Genomic DNA, 22,264 nt, shown 5'->3' with positions numbered 1-22,264 from the left:
ACTTGTGGGTGATTTGTTCTGGAGTCTGAATTGTGCTGTTTTCCTTGACAGTGTTAAGAGTGTCATTCTAGCAGGCAGGTAAGGTACGAGCACCTGTCCTCATCTTTTGGAGGCTTGGTTTTCAGACTTGTTAGGCAGGCCCACTCTAGCTTTCTGTGCCAATTATCAATCAATTGCCTCTCGATTCCAAAGTCACCCTTCAGTGCATGCTCTGAGATCACGGACTGAACTCTTGAAGCATTTCTTTTTTACAGTGACCATAATGTTGTTTCATCAGTAGAGGGCATCATGGGGACACTGTAGGAAGTAGGTGTCAGGGGGTGTCAGTGGGGCCTGTGTACGGGATATCTCGTGTACTCTGTTTCATGAGCATGCCCAAAGTACAAAATACTTCTCAATCTCAAAGCCCCAGCCTGAACCCAGTGGCTACCTCGCTGCAGACTTCCAAATGCAGACACTGGTGCACTCCAAGCTCCCCACCACAGGGAGGGGCTCCCTGACTCCCTTCTGTTCCCCACGCACCTGTGCCCAGAGGGCTGTTTCCTGCATTCTTCTCAACACAGATATCACACAAAGTGCACCGCTCTGGCAGCAAGTGGGCTCCCAACGCCCTGACCCACTATAGGCACCAGTCTGTCAGTCTCAGCTGGCCTGTGCAGCGGAGGTCTGTTTCCTGCTCTCTGGCTTCTGTGAAACAGTTGTGGTCCAGGCCATCCACTGATTTCCTCTACCATCCACGAATGAAACCATAGCTTTTTCAGTGAGGTCTGAAGCCCACCCTTAGGGAGGGGGTCCCTTTTACAAGTCGGCCCTTCCTTTGGTTAATCTCCCCCAGCCATAGGGTACCCTTTAGACTGCACTGTACATGTGTATAGTCACTCCCTATTAAAGTTTAATAATTCTTTAAACTTGCCCTCATCAAATTCTGTGCGATTTCCACATCCTGACTGGACCCAGACCCAAAATACCCCATCTAGGGCGTAGTAGTAAAGGGGTCTTTACTCCTAAGGCACGTTTTTCTGGTGTCTCAATTCACTGCCTGGCGTGTTAACACGGTATCTCCACTTGAGTTGGGCTGGAATGTCATCCTCCACCTACAGTGTGTAACCCACCCTCTAGTATCCTCATTCCACTAAATTATTGCAGCGATTCTCCACCAGGCCTCACAGAGTCTTGCTACCCTGCACAAATGCCGCCTGAGGAACCAAGACCCTCACATCTTCTGGTGCCTCAGCTCTGTGCTGCTTCCTCCTCTCCCGTAAGTACTCTGCAGGTCTCAGCTGCACCCGTAGCCCCCAAATCCAATCTTTGCCTTCTCAGCGCAAAAGAACCACCATGTTCTACTTGGATTCCCACGGTCTGTGCTGTGGTCAGGAAATTGTCCCCTGGTGCAGAAAAGAGTCAACACTGTGTGTGCTTCCCACCTCTCGGGGATTAGATTCCTGCACGGCCTGTTTGCCAGTGCTTTCAAATAGGTGTTTCACTTACTTAATCAATTTCATAGCTGTTTTCAGCAAGAGGGCAAACCCAGTATCCATTACTCTATCATGGCCAGAAGCAGAAACCTAGATATATTTTGAAAGTGGAAGGAACAGCATTTTTGTGGACAGACCAGGCATGGGTTATGAGAGAAAAAGACCAGTCAATGATGATTCCAAGATTTCTGAAGGAACTTCAATCAACTGAGATGGTGACAGGGGGTGGTGGTGGTGGGGGGGTAAGAATAAAGTAGGTTTAGAGGGGGTAAAATGAAAAAGAGGCAATTAGCATTTCAGACAGTTAAATCTGAGCTATTTGTTGGACATCAAGGTGGTGGGATATATGGGTTTGGAGTTCAGAAAAGAGGAATGAATTAGAGATAGAGATCTGCGTATCACCAGCATAGAGGAGGTGTCTAAACAGGAAAGCGGATGAGACCACCACAGAGGGCAGCAAGGATATAGAGGAAATGGAAACTTGAAGGCTGAACTGTAGACATTAAGAGATCTATTTCCTTAAGAAGAGAAAGCCAAAACCCACACAATTTAAGACTTTAGTTACAAGTTATCAAATCACTTCCTAAAAATGTTATACCAGCTGAAGAACTTGTGAATTATTTGGCTCTCTTATGTATCACTGAGAGTTTAAGAATGTAAAATGGTAAAAAAAAAAAACATTTCTGAAAATACTTTGCATTACTATCTAAAGTTGGATATCTCCATTTCAACCGTTCCAGAAATTCTACTTCTTGGAAAAACTTCTGCACATGTGCATGAGACAGGCACCAAAAAATTACAGTAGCACTATTCATAATAGAAAAAAGTAATATAAAGCAAAAATAGAACACAGGCAATAAAAAAGGAAATAAACATTCAACAATGGGAACAAAAGACAAAGAAATTATGTTATATTCTCATAATGAAACACTGTCACATATGTGAAATGAATGAACTATAGCTATATGCACAATGACACGGAAGACTCTTAACAGTAACAGAAGTGCAGCAACACAGCAATGGAAGCAAGTCCCCAAAGACTATATAAAGTACTACACCCTTTTATAATAAAGTTGGAAAACAAGCTAAATAATATATCATGTAAGCATATGTCCCTGTGATAAAACTATGTGTCCATGTACGTAAATATAACGAAATAAAAAAATGCAAACTTCAAGAATTGTGATTACCTGACAGGAGGGGAATGGCAGGAGAGTTATTCTGGAAACTATGGTATTTTCTTGGGCTTAAAGACAGGCTCATGGAGGAAAGAATCTGGCTCAGTAAAGGTGCTTCTCTGTTTATCATGTCAGTCACAAAGGCCTTTTGTGGGTTCCACAGATTCAAAGTCAGTGACAAAGCAGACATTTAAATGCACAGTGATCACATGCTTAAATATTATACTATCCTTACTCTGCTTCTGTGAATGAAAACTGAAAATTTCTGGAAGTTATGTTGGTAACATGTCAGAAAACTAAAAATTTCTGGAAGTTATGTTGATAACATGCCAAAAACCTAAGCAATTCCAGTTTCAGATGGGATTGGTAGGAGCACCTAGGAGATGCAAGTATCTCAGGTCGGGGCAATTCACAGTTGTTCACTCAATTTTCAAAAATAAGAAATATATAAGCAATCAAAATTTAAAAGAGCAACTCATGGACCAATGACAGTGTACCATGTACCACAGATTCTGATTAATCTAATTCTGTGCATCTGAGGTCCATACAAGATTATTTTATAAAGGAGTACTAATTTGTACGCTCATCATGTTTTACTTTTTCCAAGTAAATGGTAGAAAACTTTATTAAGGTTCCTATTTCCTAACAAAATTAAGCAGATATGGTATCTACAAATTATTTAAAATAAAACTTAAAAAAGGAAAGACAATTTTAAAAATGTAGCTCAAATTTTACCTCATCTGGTTTATAGGGTTCAAATTTTCACATTGCTTAAATGTGTTTCAAATTACACGAACCACAAGATTTTGTATTTATTATACAAGCTGGAAGAAAATTAAAGGATGTCTAAATTTTGCAAAAATATTCACAAGATCTAAGATTTCCACAACACTCTGAATATATTTTTAAAGTTTTTCTTAAAATGTTTTATTGTTTTCCTTTCCTTTTATATTTTATTGTCCTTAACCAAACATGAATACATCTCTTTAACAGGACTTCTGCAAGTTAGTGTCTTAACTAAGGAAACCCATTCATTGTCTGAAAAAGGTAACACGCTCCCTAAAACAAAAAGTGAAATAAAAACTTGAGGGAAAAAAAAAGACTTGTAGACTGCATTGTAACCCCAAGCATTAATATTGAATATATTTGCTGTTCTTCACTCATTTGGATACAACTTAATATAAGCCAAAGGAGAGAAATAAAGGGAAAAACATCTTCACTAAAATTATTCTCTTTTTGCCATTAGACAAAAAGGCAAGAAGATCCTCATCCAGTATCTGAAATAAGTGACTTCTTCTGTCCGAAGCTGCATTTAAAAGTAGATTAATTAAAGGAGACAGGTGGAAGAAAAAAGGGCTATTTTATTCTACATACTTCCAACTTCCTAGAAACTGTTTTTATTAGCCAAACTAAAAGAAATGAAAACAAGAAACAACCAGAAGTGACCAGAGGATTAACACTTTAAAATAATCGAAACCACTAACAAATTTATATACTGGGAGTACCTCAACCCTATTGAAAGACAAATCTATATACTGAGATCACGGAACTAAAAATTTATGTAAGAAATATTCATTTATATAATGAAACTTAAAAAATACTCTTATCATCCAAAACAGTATAATTGTTAAATTTTTCTGGACACTGTGGTATTTCTAGGTCTTAAAGACATAGGCTCGCAGAGAAAAAAACCTGGCTCAATAAATACGCTTCTTTGTGTATGCATCTTGACAGTCACAGAGACCTGTGACGGGCTCCAGAGATTCAAACTCAGTGAAGAAGCAAAAATTTAAGTGCAGTGATCACCTGCCTTAATATTATACTATCTGACTCTGCTCATGTGAATTCCATGTTAAAATACCCCTCTCTCCTTTGTACATTATCACATCACTCCAGTATTAATCTATTTTCTTAAAATTCCCAAATCATAACTGCCTGCCTCTTGATTTCTCAGAGGCAGCAGTCATTTTAAACTCTTCAAGCTGACTGGGGAAATCTAGAGACAATGAAAGAGGAGGCTCACCCCTCCCATCCTGTGGAGTCTGGGTACTGATGGCTTTCTAGCTTTTCTGTACTCCTAGTATTCTACGTGGTTGTGCCAATTTCTACTACTCTATATAGACACTGAACAGTACTCAGTCCTCCCAAGAGACACATTTCTGATTTCCAGTGCAAAATGATGAAATCTACATAGACGTTTCATTCTCCAGTTTGTAAAAGAGAATTAGGAAACACCTTACAATTACTCTCATCACACAATCTTAAGAGTTGAAAGGCGGTTTAGATTGTGAAATCCAAATCTTTCATTCTACAAATCAAGAAATTGAGGCCTGATATATAAAATAAGGACTTTCCCAAAGATTTCCTTTATCTTCAAGGAATCTCATTCTTCAAACTGATACAACTCAAATGCAAGAGATGTATTTGTTCAGAACCACCAGCAACCAAACTAATCTTATTCTTGTAAATTACCTTGCCCTGGCTGAGCCCAGCCTGGCAGAGTGGGAGGGTCAGTGGGGAGAGAACAAATCCACTATGGCCCAGCCTCCCCTTTTGCTCCCACCCCTGCCCCCAAGCCTAAGAACCTCAAAATTTGTTTTTGATAAAAGCCAGAAGTGTTTGATTTTCTTCCTCCTCTCTACCCTCTTACCGATTATTATTTTAAGGAACCAAAGAAAAGTAATCATGGTGGTAAAGCTTTAGAAAACATTTAATGAAGTTCTTTACCAGGGTGAGAGAAGATAGAAATAGGTACCAATTACTGAGCTCTTCCTAACATTCCAGTCACCGTACAAAGTGTGTTATAAACATTGTCTCATTTGATGATTACAGGAAGTGTCAAGATAGTCACTATGCCTGTTTTACAAATAAGAAAAATGATACTTGGAGAATTTCAATAACATGCCCAAGGCTGCAAAATGAACAACTATTCATTAAGAACGGTATTATCCCTGGGTTTCTTCAACCCCCAACTCCATGGACACCTGTTCTTACTGAGCTGCTTACAAACTGTGCCAAGCCCTACCATAAGATAGGACATCACAGCAGGAGAGAAAATACAACATAGTACTATGTTTAGGAAAGAAACAGTATATATTACCTAACTATAGAAAAACCTGAAAACACAGGCTAACAGAAAATATTAAAACATGATGCTTCAGTAAGAAACAGGAACAGATTCTGAGCTGAAAATCTATAGAAAAATCAGGAGGAAGAAAGGACATTCTTCCATCATGAAAAGCATCCTACAACACCTGTAAAATCTAATATGTCTGAATTAGATTAGTCATTTCAGTTCTCAAGACACACAAACTAAAAGTATGTAAAATATCAGGCTATACAGATCCCAAAAATTACTTTCAAAATAAATCAACAGATTTAAAATGTTTTTGTGGTACTGACCCAAAATTGCTTATTCAAAAATCTGAAATCCAACTTTTTTCCAGGTCTATTGAGATGTAATTGACAGATAATGTTCTGTAAGTATAAGGTACGAAATGTGATGATTTGATATGGATTTTCTTCTGTGAAATTAGTTAACACACCCATCTGAAATTCAAAAACCTAGTTTTTAAACTAATTTAGCAAAACCTGATCAAAACTCACATGAAGTTATTTATGAGTTATACTGGTCCCACTTAAATGTAAAAACTCATACACTTTGCTAAGAAATTTTAATGTTACTTATGTCCCAGACCCACCAAGAGAATAAATAATATATAACTCCAAAGATTTTGGATAAGAGATTGTGAACCTATGTTGCACTACTCCAGAAACATGGATAAAATAAATGGTTAGAAGACAAAATTACCAAAGCCCTCAGAGGGTCAAAGGTTACAATTGAAACGTGGGAGTCTATGGCTCCTATAATTTTAGGCTCCGATCTCAAGAAAGAAATGTCCCTTTAGGTTGTTAGCAAGTGTCACAGGGATGAACAGGTTTATATCCTAACAGACATCCTGTTTACTGCTCCAGACAGATACTGGTATAAAGCATGAACTAATTAAACAAATACACAGGCATCCAGCTGGCAATACAGGCATCCCCCCTCATACGCAATTTTGTTTTCCATGGTTTCAGTTACTCACCATCAACCAAGGTCTGAAAATATTAAATGGAAAATTCCAGAAATAAAAAATTCATAAGTTTTAAATTGAGCTCTGTTCTGACGGACGTGATAAAATTTCGTGCCCTCCCACTCCATCCCTTCCAGGACATGAATTATCCCTTTTTCCAGCATCTGCACATACTGCACACACTCCCCACCCGTTAGTCACTTAGTAGCTGTCTCAGTTATCAGTGCTTGTGTTCATGTAACTATCGTGTTTCCCCAAAAATAAGAACTAACCAGAAAATAAGCCCTTGCATGATTTTTCAGGATGACACCCCCTGAACATAAGCCCTAATGCATCTTTTGGAGCAAAATTTAACATAAGACCTAGTTTTTAAACTAATTTAACTTAATATAAGACCCAGTCTTCTTTTCGGGGAAACATGGTAAGTAAAATTAAGTATTTTACTTAATGATGGCCCCAAAGTGTAAGAGTAGTGAGGCTGGCAATTTGCATATGCCAAAGAGAAGCTGTAAGTGCTTCCTTGAAGGGAAAAGGTATGTCTGTATAGGAAAGAAACATAGTATATAAAGGTCTTGGTACTAACCATGGTTTCAGGCATTCACTGGGGGTCTTGGAACATATCCCCTGAGGATGAAGGGCGCCTGTTCACTTACACAAAATCAGTCTCTGTGAAGGAGTCCTTTACCAGTGCATGGATAACTTCCATGGCAAAGAAAACTTCCTACCTCCAATAATGCGTTCTCTCCATAATTCAACTGGCAATTCTCAAATGTCTTAAATCAGGATATAGCTGTAAGTTGTACATATCCACATTCCAAAATACATCTTATTTTCATGAAACAGGTCTTAGAAAGCGTTATCTGTCCTTTACAAAAGTGGACTTAGTATTTTGTGAGAAGGGACAGACACAACCTCGACAGTCACAAATACCTCACAAAAATATACATGTGTGTATGTAACACCTTTTTAGCATTAGAAAAGTAACTCTCCTTTCACATGCCACCCCCCACCCACCCAATGCCTAAAATGGAATTTATGATCAAGCCATTAAATCTTTACAGACTGGAAAACCAGGGACATCTGTTGATAACCAAACAGGCTTGACAGTTGCTCTCTGCTCTGAAAAGCATTTGTGCTGGGGAAACAAATCTGGTACCAATGCCTTCTAAATGACCTACAGAAAATGATTAAAGGAAGAGTCATTGTTTTTATTTTATTATTATTAGTTGGCAAATAAGCATTACTGGCAGACTTTTTCCTGATGTCACTGGAAAAGCTACAAAAACTAGTGTGTGTTTTTTTGTGTTTTTTTTTATTACAAAAGAAAATGTTCACTTAAGGCTATGAATAAGCCAAATAGGTCAGAAACACAAGTGAGGCACTTGAGAAAAAGAAATGGATAGTTTTCATAATCCACTCAATCTCAGAGTTTTAAATACTGCCAGGCCATAAACATTAAAATACGTAATGGTTTAAAAAATGAAGATGTTTACTAGCATTTCTCAAGTTTTTTTCTGTAAAAGATCAGAAGTTAAGTATTGCCTTTTGCTCAGGCACCAGATCCGGTACTTCCTGACAAGAACCACTTAGCCTGTAACTGACACTCCAGAAAGAGGTCAACAGACAGATGAAACTTTGAGGTGCCTTTATACCTTTTAGAAGACCTCGGAGCTCTGTGGAGGCACCTGGGGCACCTAAATTCTTTGCCTTCCTATCAAATGCCAAGGCACAGACCTCGCAGAAGCTTGCCGGCAGCAAGGAGCACTGGTGAAAAAAACACACAAGCCTAGGGTCACACAGGCCTGAGTTTCAGTCCCAGTTCTGTGTTTTGCTGGTTTCAACATCTGACACAGACTTGCTCCTTGAACCCAATGCTAGTCAGGTTCTCTGACGCCCTCTGGGACTCGACTTTCAGCGTGCGTCCTTGTTGGGCCTGTGCCAGCCGCTGTAGCACAAATCTTAACGACGTCAGTTTAGCAAGAACTCCAAATCCTCCATATCAGATTCAATTCTTCTTCCCCTACCATCGCCCAAGAGATATTTGATCAGGCAGGCCTGCTTTCAGCAACAATCCTGCGAGGGCTGTTTCACCAGAATCATCCCTTGACTGTTATTTGTGATGTTTCCTCTTAGTAGTTATCCATCCATGACTCTTATACCCCCCTCTCCCTGGCTATAATTCCCCACCTGTCTGTGCCATATTCAGAAGTGAGTCCAGTTCTACCCTGAAGTCCCCTTTCCTCTACTGCAATAAAAGATCCTGAGGAAAATCTGCTTTTACTGCTGTGACTGCTGACCAGCTCTGATTTTTTTCTGACAAACCACAGTGAAGGCACCTGGCCTCCCTGAGCTTTACTAACCTCCCTGTAAATAGGAATAAAACCTATCTCACCGAGTTGTTGTGGGGATGAGGTTATCTAATGTAAGCAAATAATCTGCTCGATGTGTGACAGGCATAGGCAGGCACTCAAAAATTAGTGATTTTCACTGTCTTTCTGTTACCTATTTTTATATTCTTTATTTACATTAGCGTTATATACTATCGAACACCCAAGGGCATTCCAAATCAGAGGATGCATGCTCTGACATGAAGTCTGCTAAGGAGTTCATCGCAGGCTCTCTGCCATAAACAAAATCCTAGGAATTCATGCTGATGGACAGGCAGCCTGGAGGTACATATAGGCAGCTCCCTGGATGTGAAAACCGAATACTAGGGATCCTGAGAACTTGCAACAAAGTAGCTTGTTATTGTTTTTTAAGGCAGTGTATTAATTAATATTATATTAATTACCATATACTAACAAGAGCTAGGCAATGTGTTAAATGCTTTACATTATACTATTCACTCCTCACAACAACAAAAACCACAGTCAGATATTACTAATACCATAAGGCAGATAGCGTCTAAGAGCACAGAAAGAATACAGGCATACCGTGCTTTATTGCTCTTTTCTTTACTGTGCTTTGCAGACTTTCCACAAATTGAATGAAGGTTTGTGACAACCCTATGTTGAGCAAGTCTGTCAGCATAATTTTCCCAACAGGCTCAGGCGATGGTGAGCATTTTCAGTAATGAAGTGCTTTTTAATTAGGATACGTACATTATTGTTTTAGACATAATGCTATTGACAATTGATAAGCTACAGTATAGCGTAAATATAACTTTTATATGCACTGGGAAACCAAAAAACGCATGTGACTCGCTTTACTGTGATATTAAATTGAGGCGGTCTGGAACTATACCTGCAATACCTCTGAGGTGTGCCTGTACAGGGTATACAAAGACTCGTAACCCAGCACTCTAGGCTGTGAGAATCAAAAAATAAGTAAAAGCCACTGTACTAGAGATTCCACCTCTAATGAGGTGGGCCATGCTAACTCACTATTTTGGAGCTCCTACAGGATAGTTTAAGAATTTGTTCTCAAAAAATACATAACTACATATTTTTTAAAACATTTGAATATTATATAACAAGATTTAAAAAAAAAAAAAAATGTCCTGTGAAAGTTAAGTACATGGCTCCAGAGCCAGACTATCTATAGACTCCTATGTGATTAAACAAGTTTTTCACCTCTCTGCCTCAGTTTCCTCATCTATAATTGAAAGCAGTAATAGTACCTACCCTCTAAGGATAAGCTAAGTCATGTAAAGCCCTTCCAATACTGCTTGGCAAATACAGGAAGAGCACAATAAAAAGGACTATTTTTATATTCTATTTCTCAATCACTACATATAAGTACAACTCATTTACTACTTCTCCATTTCCTCTTTTGTGAAACTGGTTCAATGAAAACATTTTTGAGGTTGGTTAAGAAATAATAAAAGTATTACACAGTGCTTGGCTAAACAGTCTGGGCTAAAAGACCGAAATGGCTAAAGTGAAAAAGCTAATCGAGTGTAGGTGAGGAAGTACACTACTGACAGGGGTGTAAAACGGTACCACCCACTGGACAACTGACTGACAGCATCTACTAAAGCTGAACAAAGGCACACGCCCTGACCCAGCAAAGGTATGTACCAACAGAAATCGCCACGAAAAGGCATGCACTAAAACCTTCGTACCAGCATAATTCTTACCAGCAAAAAACTGAAAACTGCCCAAAAGCTCATCAACAGTATTGGGTGCCATCACACATAGGACACCGCACAGTACTGAGAATGACCAACCTACAACGAACTACACACAACAATAAGGGCGAGTTTCACAAACATAACATAAAGCGAAAGTAGCCCGACATTAGAGAAATAGTTCCAGTTAGAAAAAGTGTGAGAACGCTCTGGAATGGATGCTGTGATGCAACACCCAGGTCCCTTTCAGGAAGGAGGATCATTCCCCAGCATCTAGGAGTGCCAGCACATACCCGGCCGCTGTCAGCCCTCTTTAGAAACTGCCTCTACGGGAGCAGCCCAAAGGCATGCCCTTCCCTGGGCAGCCAATCACTGGTCAGGTAGGGTATGAATACCTGTTTCTTATGCAACTTGGAACATCTCTGATGGCCCTTCCAGAACTCCACATGGGATCAGTTAGGCTTCTCCTGAGACTGAATCACAGATCAACGTCTCCCTCTGTCCAATGCTACTCCCTTCCTTTCTCTTCCCTTCCACAATCACCCAAAGCTGTCCCTGATAAATGTCCTGAACCCACTCTCAGAGTCTGCTTCCCAGAGAACCCAAACCTCAACCCAAGCAAAGTGCATTCACGATGTGATGTGAGAGGTGAGGACAGTGACAGCTACTGGCGACAGGCAGGTAATGAAAAGGAGGGGAAGGAGAACTGGAGTGCTGATAATAGTTCGAATTTTTTTGTTTGTTTTAAATTTGGGTGCGGGTGATATGACTGTGTTCAAAGGGGGAAAATTCATTTAACTGTATACCTATGAAATGTGTGCTTTTTCTGATGAATATTACACTTCAGTATGAAGTTAAAATAAGACAAAATAGGAAATGATCAGAATGGGAGAGAACCTTAGAGAGCACTCAGTGCCCTCTCCTGCGCATCCCTTAAATAACCAGGTACAGGGCACTTAAGCACAGCCCAGAGAAGTCTAACCTGAGACGATACACCCGCTGCTGGTAAGCCAGGCCCAGGACCGAGCCTGGCCTCCGCCACAAAGGCTGTGTTGTTTTTTCCAGACCATGCCCTCGTGGGTAGCAAAGGAAGTCGATTCTGAGGCCTGCTGCAACCAGGTTACTAACCAGTCGGCTTTGCCTTACAAGGAGGAAGACTAATGTACGCCAAAATGTAAGCACCCCAAAGGTACCTTCAGGTGCCGTCACCTGTGAGTCGTCCTGAAGAACTACACCGACTCTGAAATCAGAAGACATGAAAATCCTTCTAATGTGGACAAAACAGCATGCTTGACCCTTTGTGGTGTTCTCAAGAAAGAATTTTCGCTTTTACTACAGCTGGCTGCATTTATTATGTATCTATCCCCTCAGTCCCACCTTTTAAAAAGCAGTTTTTAGTTTATGTAGTTAATAAAAGGTCATTATCTCTTCCCCTTTAAGGGAATGAGAAACACAAATAGGGAAAGTAAATTCCTTCACTTTCCCTGATGGCTCTTCCTGAGGTTATTGATCATAAACCCATTCTTGATGCTAAACTCTCTTGGGTCATTTCCCATGGAAAACCATTCACCCTATAATTTTGGAGAACTTCAGACCAAATGATTCCCTTAAGATGATGACAATGATGATGAGGACGATGATGAGGACGACCGACCACTACGGAGGAGAAGGGGGGGAGGGGGAGGGGAAGACAGCACCAAAGTGGAATTTGGGGAACTATTGTAATAAAACTGTTACTTTATTTCCAAAACAATTTAGTTCCTCCTTGAGATGTAAAAACTAAAGGTCATGGTGGTCTCTAGGACACTCATAGGGCTATCACTGCCCAATTCTTACGAACATTTTATACCAACAAAAAGGGAAGAATGTGAGTAGTTTTAGCTAATGTGGAAGTTCTAATAATGCGGTATTCTGGCTGGATCCAAGAGAAGAGGCAAATACATTTTAATCTTTCGGCGTGTTGTGACTGTATGTTGCTTGCCTAGTTTTCTTGGATAATGAGGTAACAGAGTGTACAACCCCACAACTAAGCTCCAATAAAACTTTTTAGGCTTGATCCCAAACAACAGCACACACGCTTGGATTTCCCTTTAAACTTTTTTTTTTTTTTTTTTGAGGAAGACATCACAGAGTATATAGTAATAAAACTAAATTACTTAATCCTTTTTAAAAGGGTTTGCCTCCCAGATAAATCCAAGTAAATTCATCTTCCTGTAAGGTGGGGATGAAAAAGAATGCAGTAATAATGTGCCATCTATTCTTTATCTGGAACACTCAACAAGAAGCTGGCTAGCCACTTCTCACACACTGTTTTTTAGGTCATTGATTGATTGATTCATTCATTCATTCAAAAAATATTTTTAGAAAACCTACTCTGCCTTGAAATAAAAACCTAATGAAAGCCTCTTTATGTATGGTTATAAAAGATCTCAAAATAATCCTTTTGCTCCCTAAATAGAACTCCAGAACCCTCCCCACACCCAATATCAAGAAGCAATCCATTATGCTTCAGTCCTTCATAAAAGAACAAATGAAGAATGTCTCCTGAAAGCTTTTTTTTTAAGATACTATGCTTCTCTTCCTACTGAAATACCACTGGCCCTTCCAAATTTCAGAAGAAAGGAAATCAGAGCAAAGCTGTCCCCTGGGAAGAGTGACTTAGGACTTTGTTAAAGGGCTAAGATCTATGTTGTCAGAGCTGTGTCTGTAATGTGGCCAGCAGTTACAAAGAGCACCTGTGTCACACCTGCCCAAGCCCACCAAGCCCTCTGCCTGCAGAGAGCTTTCCCCACAACTGGGACCAAGAACTGCAATAAGAGCAAGAGAAGAATGCCCCTGCCTGCCCTTTCCCAAGAAGGATGCCGCAGGGCGGCCCCCACTAGAGAACATCCCTGACAGAGCAGGCGAGTACTCCGGAGGCACCTGATGTCTGCAACAGCCCTACAGATCAGAGAAAAATCAACAGACAGATCTGTTGTTGACACTAGTTGTGTTAGTAAGAGTGGTTTCAACACTACGATAGTGAAAATCTGGAAAGCAGTCTACCTCAGTTGGTCCAGCATACATCATGGGAGATGGGAAGATGGCCACAACTGTTGTTTCAGGATTCAGGACGCCTTCCTCCAGCACTGCAGCATGCTGTTTCATACGCCACATCAAAGGGACATCATCATCCTTGGTCCAGCCCCCAAGAGGGTGAAGGAGAAGCACAGGGCGCCGGTAGCCCCTCTCTAAAAGTTGCTTATGGGTATCCTGCATTAATAGAGCATGTCCATTGTGCACTGGGTTGCGTAACTGAAATGCAAAGACAGCATCTGAAAAGAGAATTTCCAGAGTTAAGATTAGCATGTTTCTAACAGGCGACCTTGCAAAGGATAAACAATTCTTGAAGCTTGACGCTTAGGATTAACCAAACATCCGTTCTCAGAATCAGAAAAACCTGGACTATTTTGACCATTCACCCATGACAACAGGACCTATACTTCTAATATATTTTTCCTTTACAAATCTTACATGCCTGAGGATATGTAATAGAACAGTGATGGGTTTATAACAATTAGTTTCTACATTAATGGGAAACTTGAGAATAACAGACTTGCTGGCCCTAACATCTCGGTTCAGCTGCATACATGGATAGAAACTGCTGGTCTGCCTTCAATACCTACCTGGTAAATCCCTCCATAGGACCCAAGACATTTCTTTATTAGAAGAAGACAGTAAGGTAGAGAAATTTGTCATTCAAAAACTTGACTATCTATCCAAATATGGTTCTTTATACTGATTATTCTGCTTGACTAGAATCCTCCGTTGCTTTGTGAAGCCAGGTTGGGATTCTGGATTACAGTGCAGCAGCATCAATCCCTTACACACGAGCACGTAGAGCAAATAAGTAAATATACTGAGGACAACGAGAGCCAGGATTCTCATCACAGACGGAAGGCAGAAACACAGAAAGGGGAAAGGCTAGAACAGACTATGTATTGGATTAGGACTGAAAAGAGGGAGACCTCAAGGTTGTCGGATAGAGAGATAGATACAGGGCCAGATATAAATGTGTGTGAGTACACGTATATACGTGCAAACGTACATTTCTTAGTTCTATCCACTGAAAGGTCCTACAAGCAACAACTACCCAATGGCAATGAGCAAAACTAAAGCCCTAATTTTGCATCCTAACTACCATTCCCCACTTAAATAATCCAGGGCTCCCTGGCAAAATGGCTGATTCTCGGGGTAAGGCAAGGAAAGTACAGTAAGCCTTCATTTAACAAGGTCGTCAAAAGGTTCCATAACTAAGTGAAATGACATATCAGGAAACCAATTTTATCATAGGCTAATTGTTATAAAGGAGAGTTAAGTTCTTAGAGCATCTCATCATTATAATGAAACAATATTGAAAAAAACATTATTAAAAGACCTGTTGCCAAACATGAGCCGAAACATCTTTTGCGTCATAAAGAAAAGAAGTGCTCAAAGAATGACATGTCAAAAGATATAACTAACAGTTTGGCGAACCCAGGACAAGCTAAATATCAAAGTAAATGAGAGTAATGGATTGTATCTCCCTGAGTAAAATAGGAAGCTGTGAGCCCATAAGGAATAAAATAAATGAATAAACCAATGGGGGAGACGTGGAAATCCTACCTTATGGTAGGTCAGCTAATAAATGTAGAAGAAATAATGGAATTGGTAAATCATCATTTGGCAGTATTTGCAGTGTGCTAAAATGAGCAGGTAAAAGTTTGATGACAACAGCATATTTATGGCCTAAAATCTCTCTCCCAAAATACTTGTCAGTGTGTACAAAATAGTTAACTATTACAGCAGAAAAACCTGGCAAACACAATCTTAAGTGATTAAAGGTAACATAAAATAAGTTAACATCATTTGTAATAGGACAAATAGAAACTGTGAGCCACCAAGTACGATGCATTGAAAATTCAACATTGCTTTCTACGGAACTCCTGATCAAAAGTGTGTGACTTGAATTTAATCATGAAGAAACAGCAGATAAACCGAACGAAGAGGCATTCAACAAAATAAATGACTTGAAAAGACAATAAAGACTACATGACTGTTTCAGATTGAATGAGAATGAGATCCTGAACCAGAAAAGAAAGGCGGCAAAAAGAAGACTTTATTTTTGCTGTTGGTTTGCTGTAGAGGACATTATTAGAACAATGGCATGGTTTGAATGGAGTATACACATTAGATAGTAGTACATCAGTGGTATTTTCCTGGTCTGATAAGCATACTGTGGTTAGGTAGGAAGCTGTCCTTATTTTTAGGAAATGCTATGGGGTAATGAGTCATCGTGTCTTCAATTTTCCAACAGACAGAGAAAGCAAATAAACTATAACGTTAGTAACTATGAAATCTGGATGAAGAATATGCAGGAGTTCTTGGTACTATTCTTGTAATTTTTCTGGAAATTTAGAATTATTCAAAATAAAAAGTTTAAAAAATAGTAAATTATGACAAGAGATATATGAACCAATCACAATGTGTGGATCTTATTTAGATCTTGATTCAAACAAATTGTAAAAAAATGGGACTACCATGAAATTATTAGAAATTTGAACACTGACTGGTTATTGGATAATATTAGGAAACTATTATTATGATGTAGGTGCAATGGTGGCATCATGGTTGTGCTTTCTTTTTTCTTTTTTAATTGGGAAATATTGGGGAATAGTGTGTTTTTTCAAGACCCATCAGCTCAATGTCAAGTCATTGTATTTCAATCTAGTTGTAGAGAGCACAGCTCACTGGCCCATGTGCGATCGTGGTGTTATGAGCACCTTGCTCTAACCGCTGAGCAAACCGGCCACCCATGGTTGTGCTTTTTAAAGTCTTTACCTTTAAGAAACATGTACTGAAACATTTAGATGAAAGACATGGGTTTTAGAAACTCACAGACACAGACAATGGTTTGGTGGTTACCAGAGGGTAAGGGGGGTGGGAGATGAAGGTAAGGGGGATCGAATATATGGTGATGGAAGGAGAACTGACTCTGGGTGATGAACACACAATGGGATTTATAGATGATGTAATACAGAATTGTACACCTGAAATCTATGTAATTTTACTAACAATTGTCACCCCAATAAATTTAATAAAATAAAATTTAAAAAAAGAGTAACACACACACATACACACACACAAAAAGACATGGGTTTTGAGATGAGGGTGTTTCTAAGATGAGGGTGTGTTAGCTGTGTGCTGGATACACAGCCTGTGTCCTCTTTAATTAGGAACAGGTGCCTATCTTTGAATGTGACCCTTTGGTTAATACATCTCAGGTGTATGATGACTACATTCCTAGATTTCAATCAGGTCAAATCTGATTTTGTAAAATCGCCATTTAGCAAAATTATTTCTGTGACAGGACGTGCAAAAGGAAACATAAAAAATAAACTCTGTCTCAAATACACATATTTCACAGATTCTAATAATTTACCTACCTAGGCTTTCTTTCCAAAAAGAATTAATCTAGCTCCACACTGGACATTTAACAGATAAAGTTAAGATGGATGACTTACTAAAAGTTCACATTAGAAACATATAAAGGATTTTACTGCCAAAATTTCTTCCAATATTTCCTTACTATCAGTTCCACTCAGAAATCCAAAGACCATTTGATCTGTCTGCCCAATTTTTTCTTGCCAATAGAACCAGGTCTTTCTTAAACTTCTAGTCTTCTCAATCCCTTGTAGCTATTTATCAATGAATTACACAAACGGCTTTAACTGTCTATAGTTCCAGGCTGTATTTTCATCCCTACCATCTGGTTTCTCCACTAGAGAACTTCAATGGATGAACAATGTAATAAGAGTACCTGATCCATTGGAAGCTACATTCCCAGGGTATTGTCCCAACTAACATAACCCAGATGCATCACTGTTAAATTTTCATCCATCTATTTTCCATCCAGAATAAAAGAATAATGGACCACTATGGACCTGAGGCCAATGATACTTACAACAACTTTCATTAATTTCTCACATTCTCATCCCCATTTTCTAAAGGGCAATAATTTCCCCCATTTAGACACCATAATCAGAGCAAAGTATTTGCCTTTTCACTTATAATTCCTTATGGCTTAGTTTAAAACTGCTTTACCTAAGACCGTGGTATCAACTGTGCTTGAAAATGGGAGGTGATCTACAAGATGACGGAAATTTCATTATTAATATTTATGATTTCCATTTCTTTCTAACCATCTGTATCCCTGCTCCTGGGCAAGGACCAGGTATTCTATAATCTTGACTTACAGAAAGTATACCGCAAAGCTGCTGACACCATGCACAAAAAGCAAAATTGTTCCTTAAAGGGCCAGAGTGAATATTTCAGGCTTCACAGGTTATGAGGTTTCTGCTCAACCCTGAGGTAGTAGTGCAAAAACAGCCGCAGACAATGCATAAACAACTGAATATGGCTGTTTTCCAATAAAACTTTATTTACAAAAACTGACAGTGGGCCAAATTCTGCCTGCATGCTGTAGTTTCCTGACCTCTGGAAGACAAATGAAATGTGGCTGACGAAGTAAAAACAGCATTCTAACCAAGCCAGCTGATGTGAGCAAAAGTGTGGAGGCAGAAAAGCAGAAACGTGTCTGAGGAACACGGGATCATCCATTGTGTTGAAATGGGTGTGAGACTGGCACAAGATTACCATCTAGAATTTGGAGTGCCAGGTTAGGAAGGATACTGCATACCCAGCAGGAGTTATGAGTTAACCTGTAATGTCTTACAGAAAATTAGTTTAATAGGACAGTGCAGAATTGATGTGCAGAATAGAGAGTACGTGGGTAGAGTGCAGCGACAGCAAAATCAGAAGGTGACTGTTGCTGAGGAACATGTTCCCACATTTCTATATAAAATAACCTTTCCAACAACTCTTCCAATCTCTCCACCCATTTAATCTACTCCTCCCCCAGGACACGGACAGACCACAACCTGCACACTGGGGGATGGGGTCGCACTGTGACAACAGCACAGACAGACACGGCCCTCGGCCTCAACGCCCTCCCCACCCTGCTCCCAGAGCTGAGGTCACTGGGCAGGGCTCCATGTGAAGTGACTAGATCTGTGTCTGCTGCCCAAAGCTCTCCCCTAAGCTCGGACCATCACTCCTAGCTACCACCTCTGAGCACACCACGAGCACCTCAGAATCGACTCCTGCCCAGCTCCGCCTGCCCTCTGAGCACAAAGCACCCTTACCACCTCAGTCTTATACCCTTTCCTCACCCTCATCCTCCAGAGGCAAGGAGCCACCTGTTCCCTAGGCCTCATGCGCAGCTCCCCTTGCTTCACTACTCATGCAACATCAGCCCTTCACCACCTCTTCACCAGACTCGTCCACTCACTGGTCTCCCTCCCCCCACCCAGCCTCCACACTGACGTCACCGCAGGCAAGGGCAGGGACAAAGCCAGTCTGAGACAGGATGGAAATTCCATTTTAGATACGCTGTCCCAGGGCAACAGTGAAACGTGTCCTGCCCCCAGGAGCTTACAATCTAGAGGAGGAGCAGCAGATACTCACTCACCAGAAAATAAATGTTCGAAGAATGCTATACTTCCTTCAACTGCAACAGGACACAACGAGGTCTTTGTTCTCAGAACAAAGTGTCAGTGTGAAGGATGAAGTGATGGAAGAAAAGAACGGGACTGGATTCATTCATTCAACCAATTCCTTCCTGCTCTGTCACACGCTATACGAAACTGCTGCCAAATCCAAAAGGCACTTCCTGTTTTAAATTCTCCTAACCTCTCTACTGCCTAAAAAAAGTACCCCACTGTCCTCATAGTCTCAAGGCCTGCCAACCATGGCACCAAGTTTTTCTATTTCATTTGCCTATTTTGTTTTTTTAAGTGAACACCATGAAACACTGAAGAAAATTGGGGGGGGGAATCCCCCACAAATGCCCTATCCTAATCTAGCTGTTTTTGGTTTTCTGTGTAATCTCCTAGTTGTTCTTCTTATACATATTATTTTTACACAGTTCTAATCAGATACGCATGACATTTTCTGTTCTGCTTGGCCATTTTGGTCTAATCACCTGTTTCTGACATCTCGTAGTCCTCTTGGAGCAATAGGGTTCACTGCCGGGTCCTGTGAAATTCTTTCTTTACATACTAACTCAAGAAACCGACCCTTTGCCTGGATCCAATTACTATGCACATACAGATGGCTTCTGTTAGCTGCATCTCTAAGTCCTGACCTTCCAATTCAGCAGTTTAAGAGACATTAGGGAAAGCATTTCAATATATATTGCTCATGACTGCCCCACCTTCCCTCATTTCTTCCACCTTCACACCCCAAGCCAAACACTGGTCTAGCCCCCAAAACCTATTTCTCTCGCTGTATTTCCTGTCTCCCTAAAAGGGTGGCCAGCAGTACAGGTTCTCCCCGTCTTCTCTAGATTAGATGCCATCTATGCAGACAAGCACAGCCTGACCCTTTCCTTCCAGCAGGTGGAAGGGGAAGAAGAAGTAGAGAGGGCTCTCCTGCGCAAGTGTGGATGTGTGACAGGGAGAGCACAAAGCAACCATCAGAGGTCCTGATGGTGGGGAGAGCGTGCGCACTGACTCCCGGGACAGGACAGCACACGGGCCGCCCACTCTAGCATCATGGCTTCAAACATGGTGGCACCATCCAAAGAACTTGGGCTGGACCCCTGCTCTGCAGTTTCTCACAGAGCGCCCACAGACAGCTTCACATCTCCCAGCAGGGCTGCTCTGAGCAACAGATAAGGTGATGAGCAGGGAAGGGCTCCTAACTCCTAGTCTCCCTTTCCCCAGATTTCTCAGAACTGCGCTCAGCGCCCGGCCCAGTCAGAGCCTGGTATGCATCCCAACCGCGAAACCAGAATTACAACATCTTCCTGCTTCTCCGCTTTCAACTTCTTCTCTGTAAAACTGTCCTACATACAGCAATAATTAATGTCTCCTCTTCCAGTCCTACTCAAGCTTTAATATCTGCCACCTTATCTACGCCAAAGCTCTAAAAACATTTCTGATTTTCCCTAAATCAGTGTAGTAGCCAAACAAGAGAGTACTGACAATATTTCTAGAGTTGTTAGGGATGGGTGTGTGTGTGTGTGTGTGTGTGTTGGTGGGTATGTATGTGTGAGCATGTGCACACTTATACGTATAATGTTTGTTTTTGTGGGAGTTTTTTTAAGAGAGTTGGAAGTAAGAAAGACTTTGATGTCCCTGCCTCTCTCTAGACCAGGGGTGTCCAAACTGCGGCCCGCGGGCCAACTGCGGCCCATGAGCCATTGTTAATTGGCCCACAGCAAATTCCAAAAATATATTTAGTTTACTTAAATAAACCAGGTGAGGCAATACATACTTCACCTCAAGTGAATGGCCCAGCTGTTTGTGTATTTTACCGCATTTGGCCCTTGGTGAAAAACGTTGAAAAAAGTTTGGACACCCCTGCTCTAGACTATCATAAATTACCAGTATTTCTTTTACTTAATCCACTTATGAGGAAAAAAGTTCAGTAAGCCTGAAATAAGTCACTTGAGTAAATATGAACATACTAGTTAGAATTCTTCACAAACAGGTAGTCTTATACCCCAAAGTACGCAGCAATGAATTGTTTTTCATTCCCAAGACCAGAAATGCTTTCAAATTAAAATAAGGTGGGATATAAAGCTTTTTGCCAACTGGGCTCTGTGCTGCTTGTTCTCCATCCCCTTTCCCATCTAGTCTGTCTTGTGCCTGTGTGTGCATTTGTGTGTGTACCTTTCCCCGTGTGTGTGTGTGCACTTTTCCCTGTGTGTGTGCACCTTTCCCTGTGTGTGTGTGTGTGTGTGTGTGCACTGGTGTGTGTACATATTCCTGTGTGTGTATGTCTGGGGCTGAGGGCACTGCATTCTGCCTCCACGATGAGAGACATTAGCAGGCACCCGGAGGATGTAGGGAAGGAGACACAGTTCGCGAGCGCTCGGGCCCCAGCAGCATCCCGCCTCAGACTGTGACGCAGGCTGTGCCGACATCCCCTATAACCAGCTTCTGCCCCCGTGGCCCCTCCTCACAGCTCCAGCTCCTCTCACCCAGCTTCAGAAACACTGTTTCCTTCCCAAACCCTTTCAGGAGCAGTAACACTACCCAAAATTGCTAATCCCTAGAAGCCTCAAGATTCCTTGTGGGTTTCCTTAACCCTGACCACCCTTCTTTAAATACTCACTTTGTTAAATTATGTTCAGAGCCTCATTAATGGTCAAGAAAGCCTAGTGTCTTCAGAGACAAACTACCTGCTCTGGCCTCAGCTTTCTTATGTGTCATCCCCCACTTTGTCCAAGATACCCACCTAATGTCTCTATCTATTCATTTAAAATGTACTTTTCAAAAGTTCAACAGCTCTACGAAGCTTTCTTAGATTTACTCAACACTGCGCTACCCATACTGGGCTTGAAAGAAATTATGTCAACTTTATCCTTTGTAACCCAGCAAG

At 40.7% G+C, this 22,264-nt stretch overlaps 1 protein-coding gene across 1 annotated transcript in view; it reads right to left on the bottom strand.

Moving 5' to 3' along the window:
- Positions 1-22,264, bottom strand: part of PAPSS1 (3'-phosphoadenosine 5'-phosphosulfate synthase 1) — a 95,828-nt gene that overhangs the window by 23,964 nt on the left and 49,600 nt on the right. The window contains exon 10 of the mRNA XM_019741988.2: positions 13,844-14,112. Coding sequence (XP_019597547.1) covers positions 13,844-14,112 — 269 coding nt within the window. The remainder of the gene's footprint in view (positions 1-13,843; positions 14,113-22,264) is intronic.

Source organism: Rhinolophus sinicus, linkage group LG02 (genome assembly GCF_036562045.2).
Source record: "Rhinolophus sinicus isolate RSC01 linkage group LG02, ASM3656204v1, whole genome shotgun sequence".
In the NCBI taxonomy this organism is placed as follows: Eukaryota; Metazoa; Chordata; class Mammalia; order Chiroptera; family Rhinolophidae; genus Rhinolophus; species Rhinolophus sinicus.
Note: the sequence above shows the minus strand (reverse complement) of the source record. Positions and strands in the feature narration are given on the sequence as shown.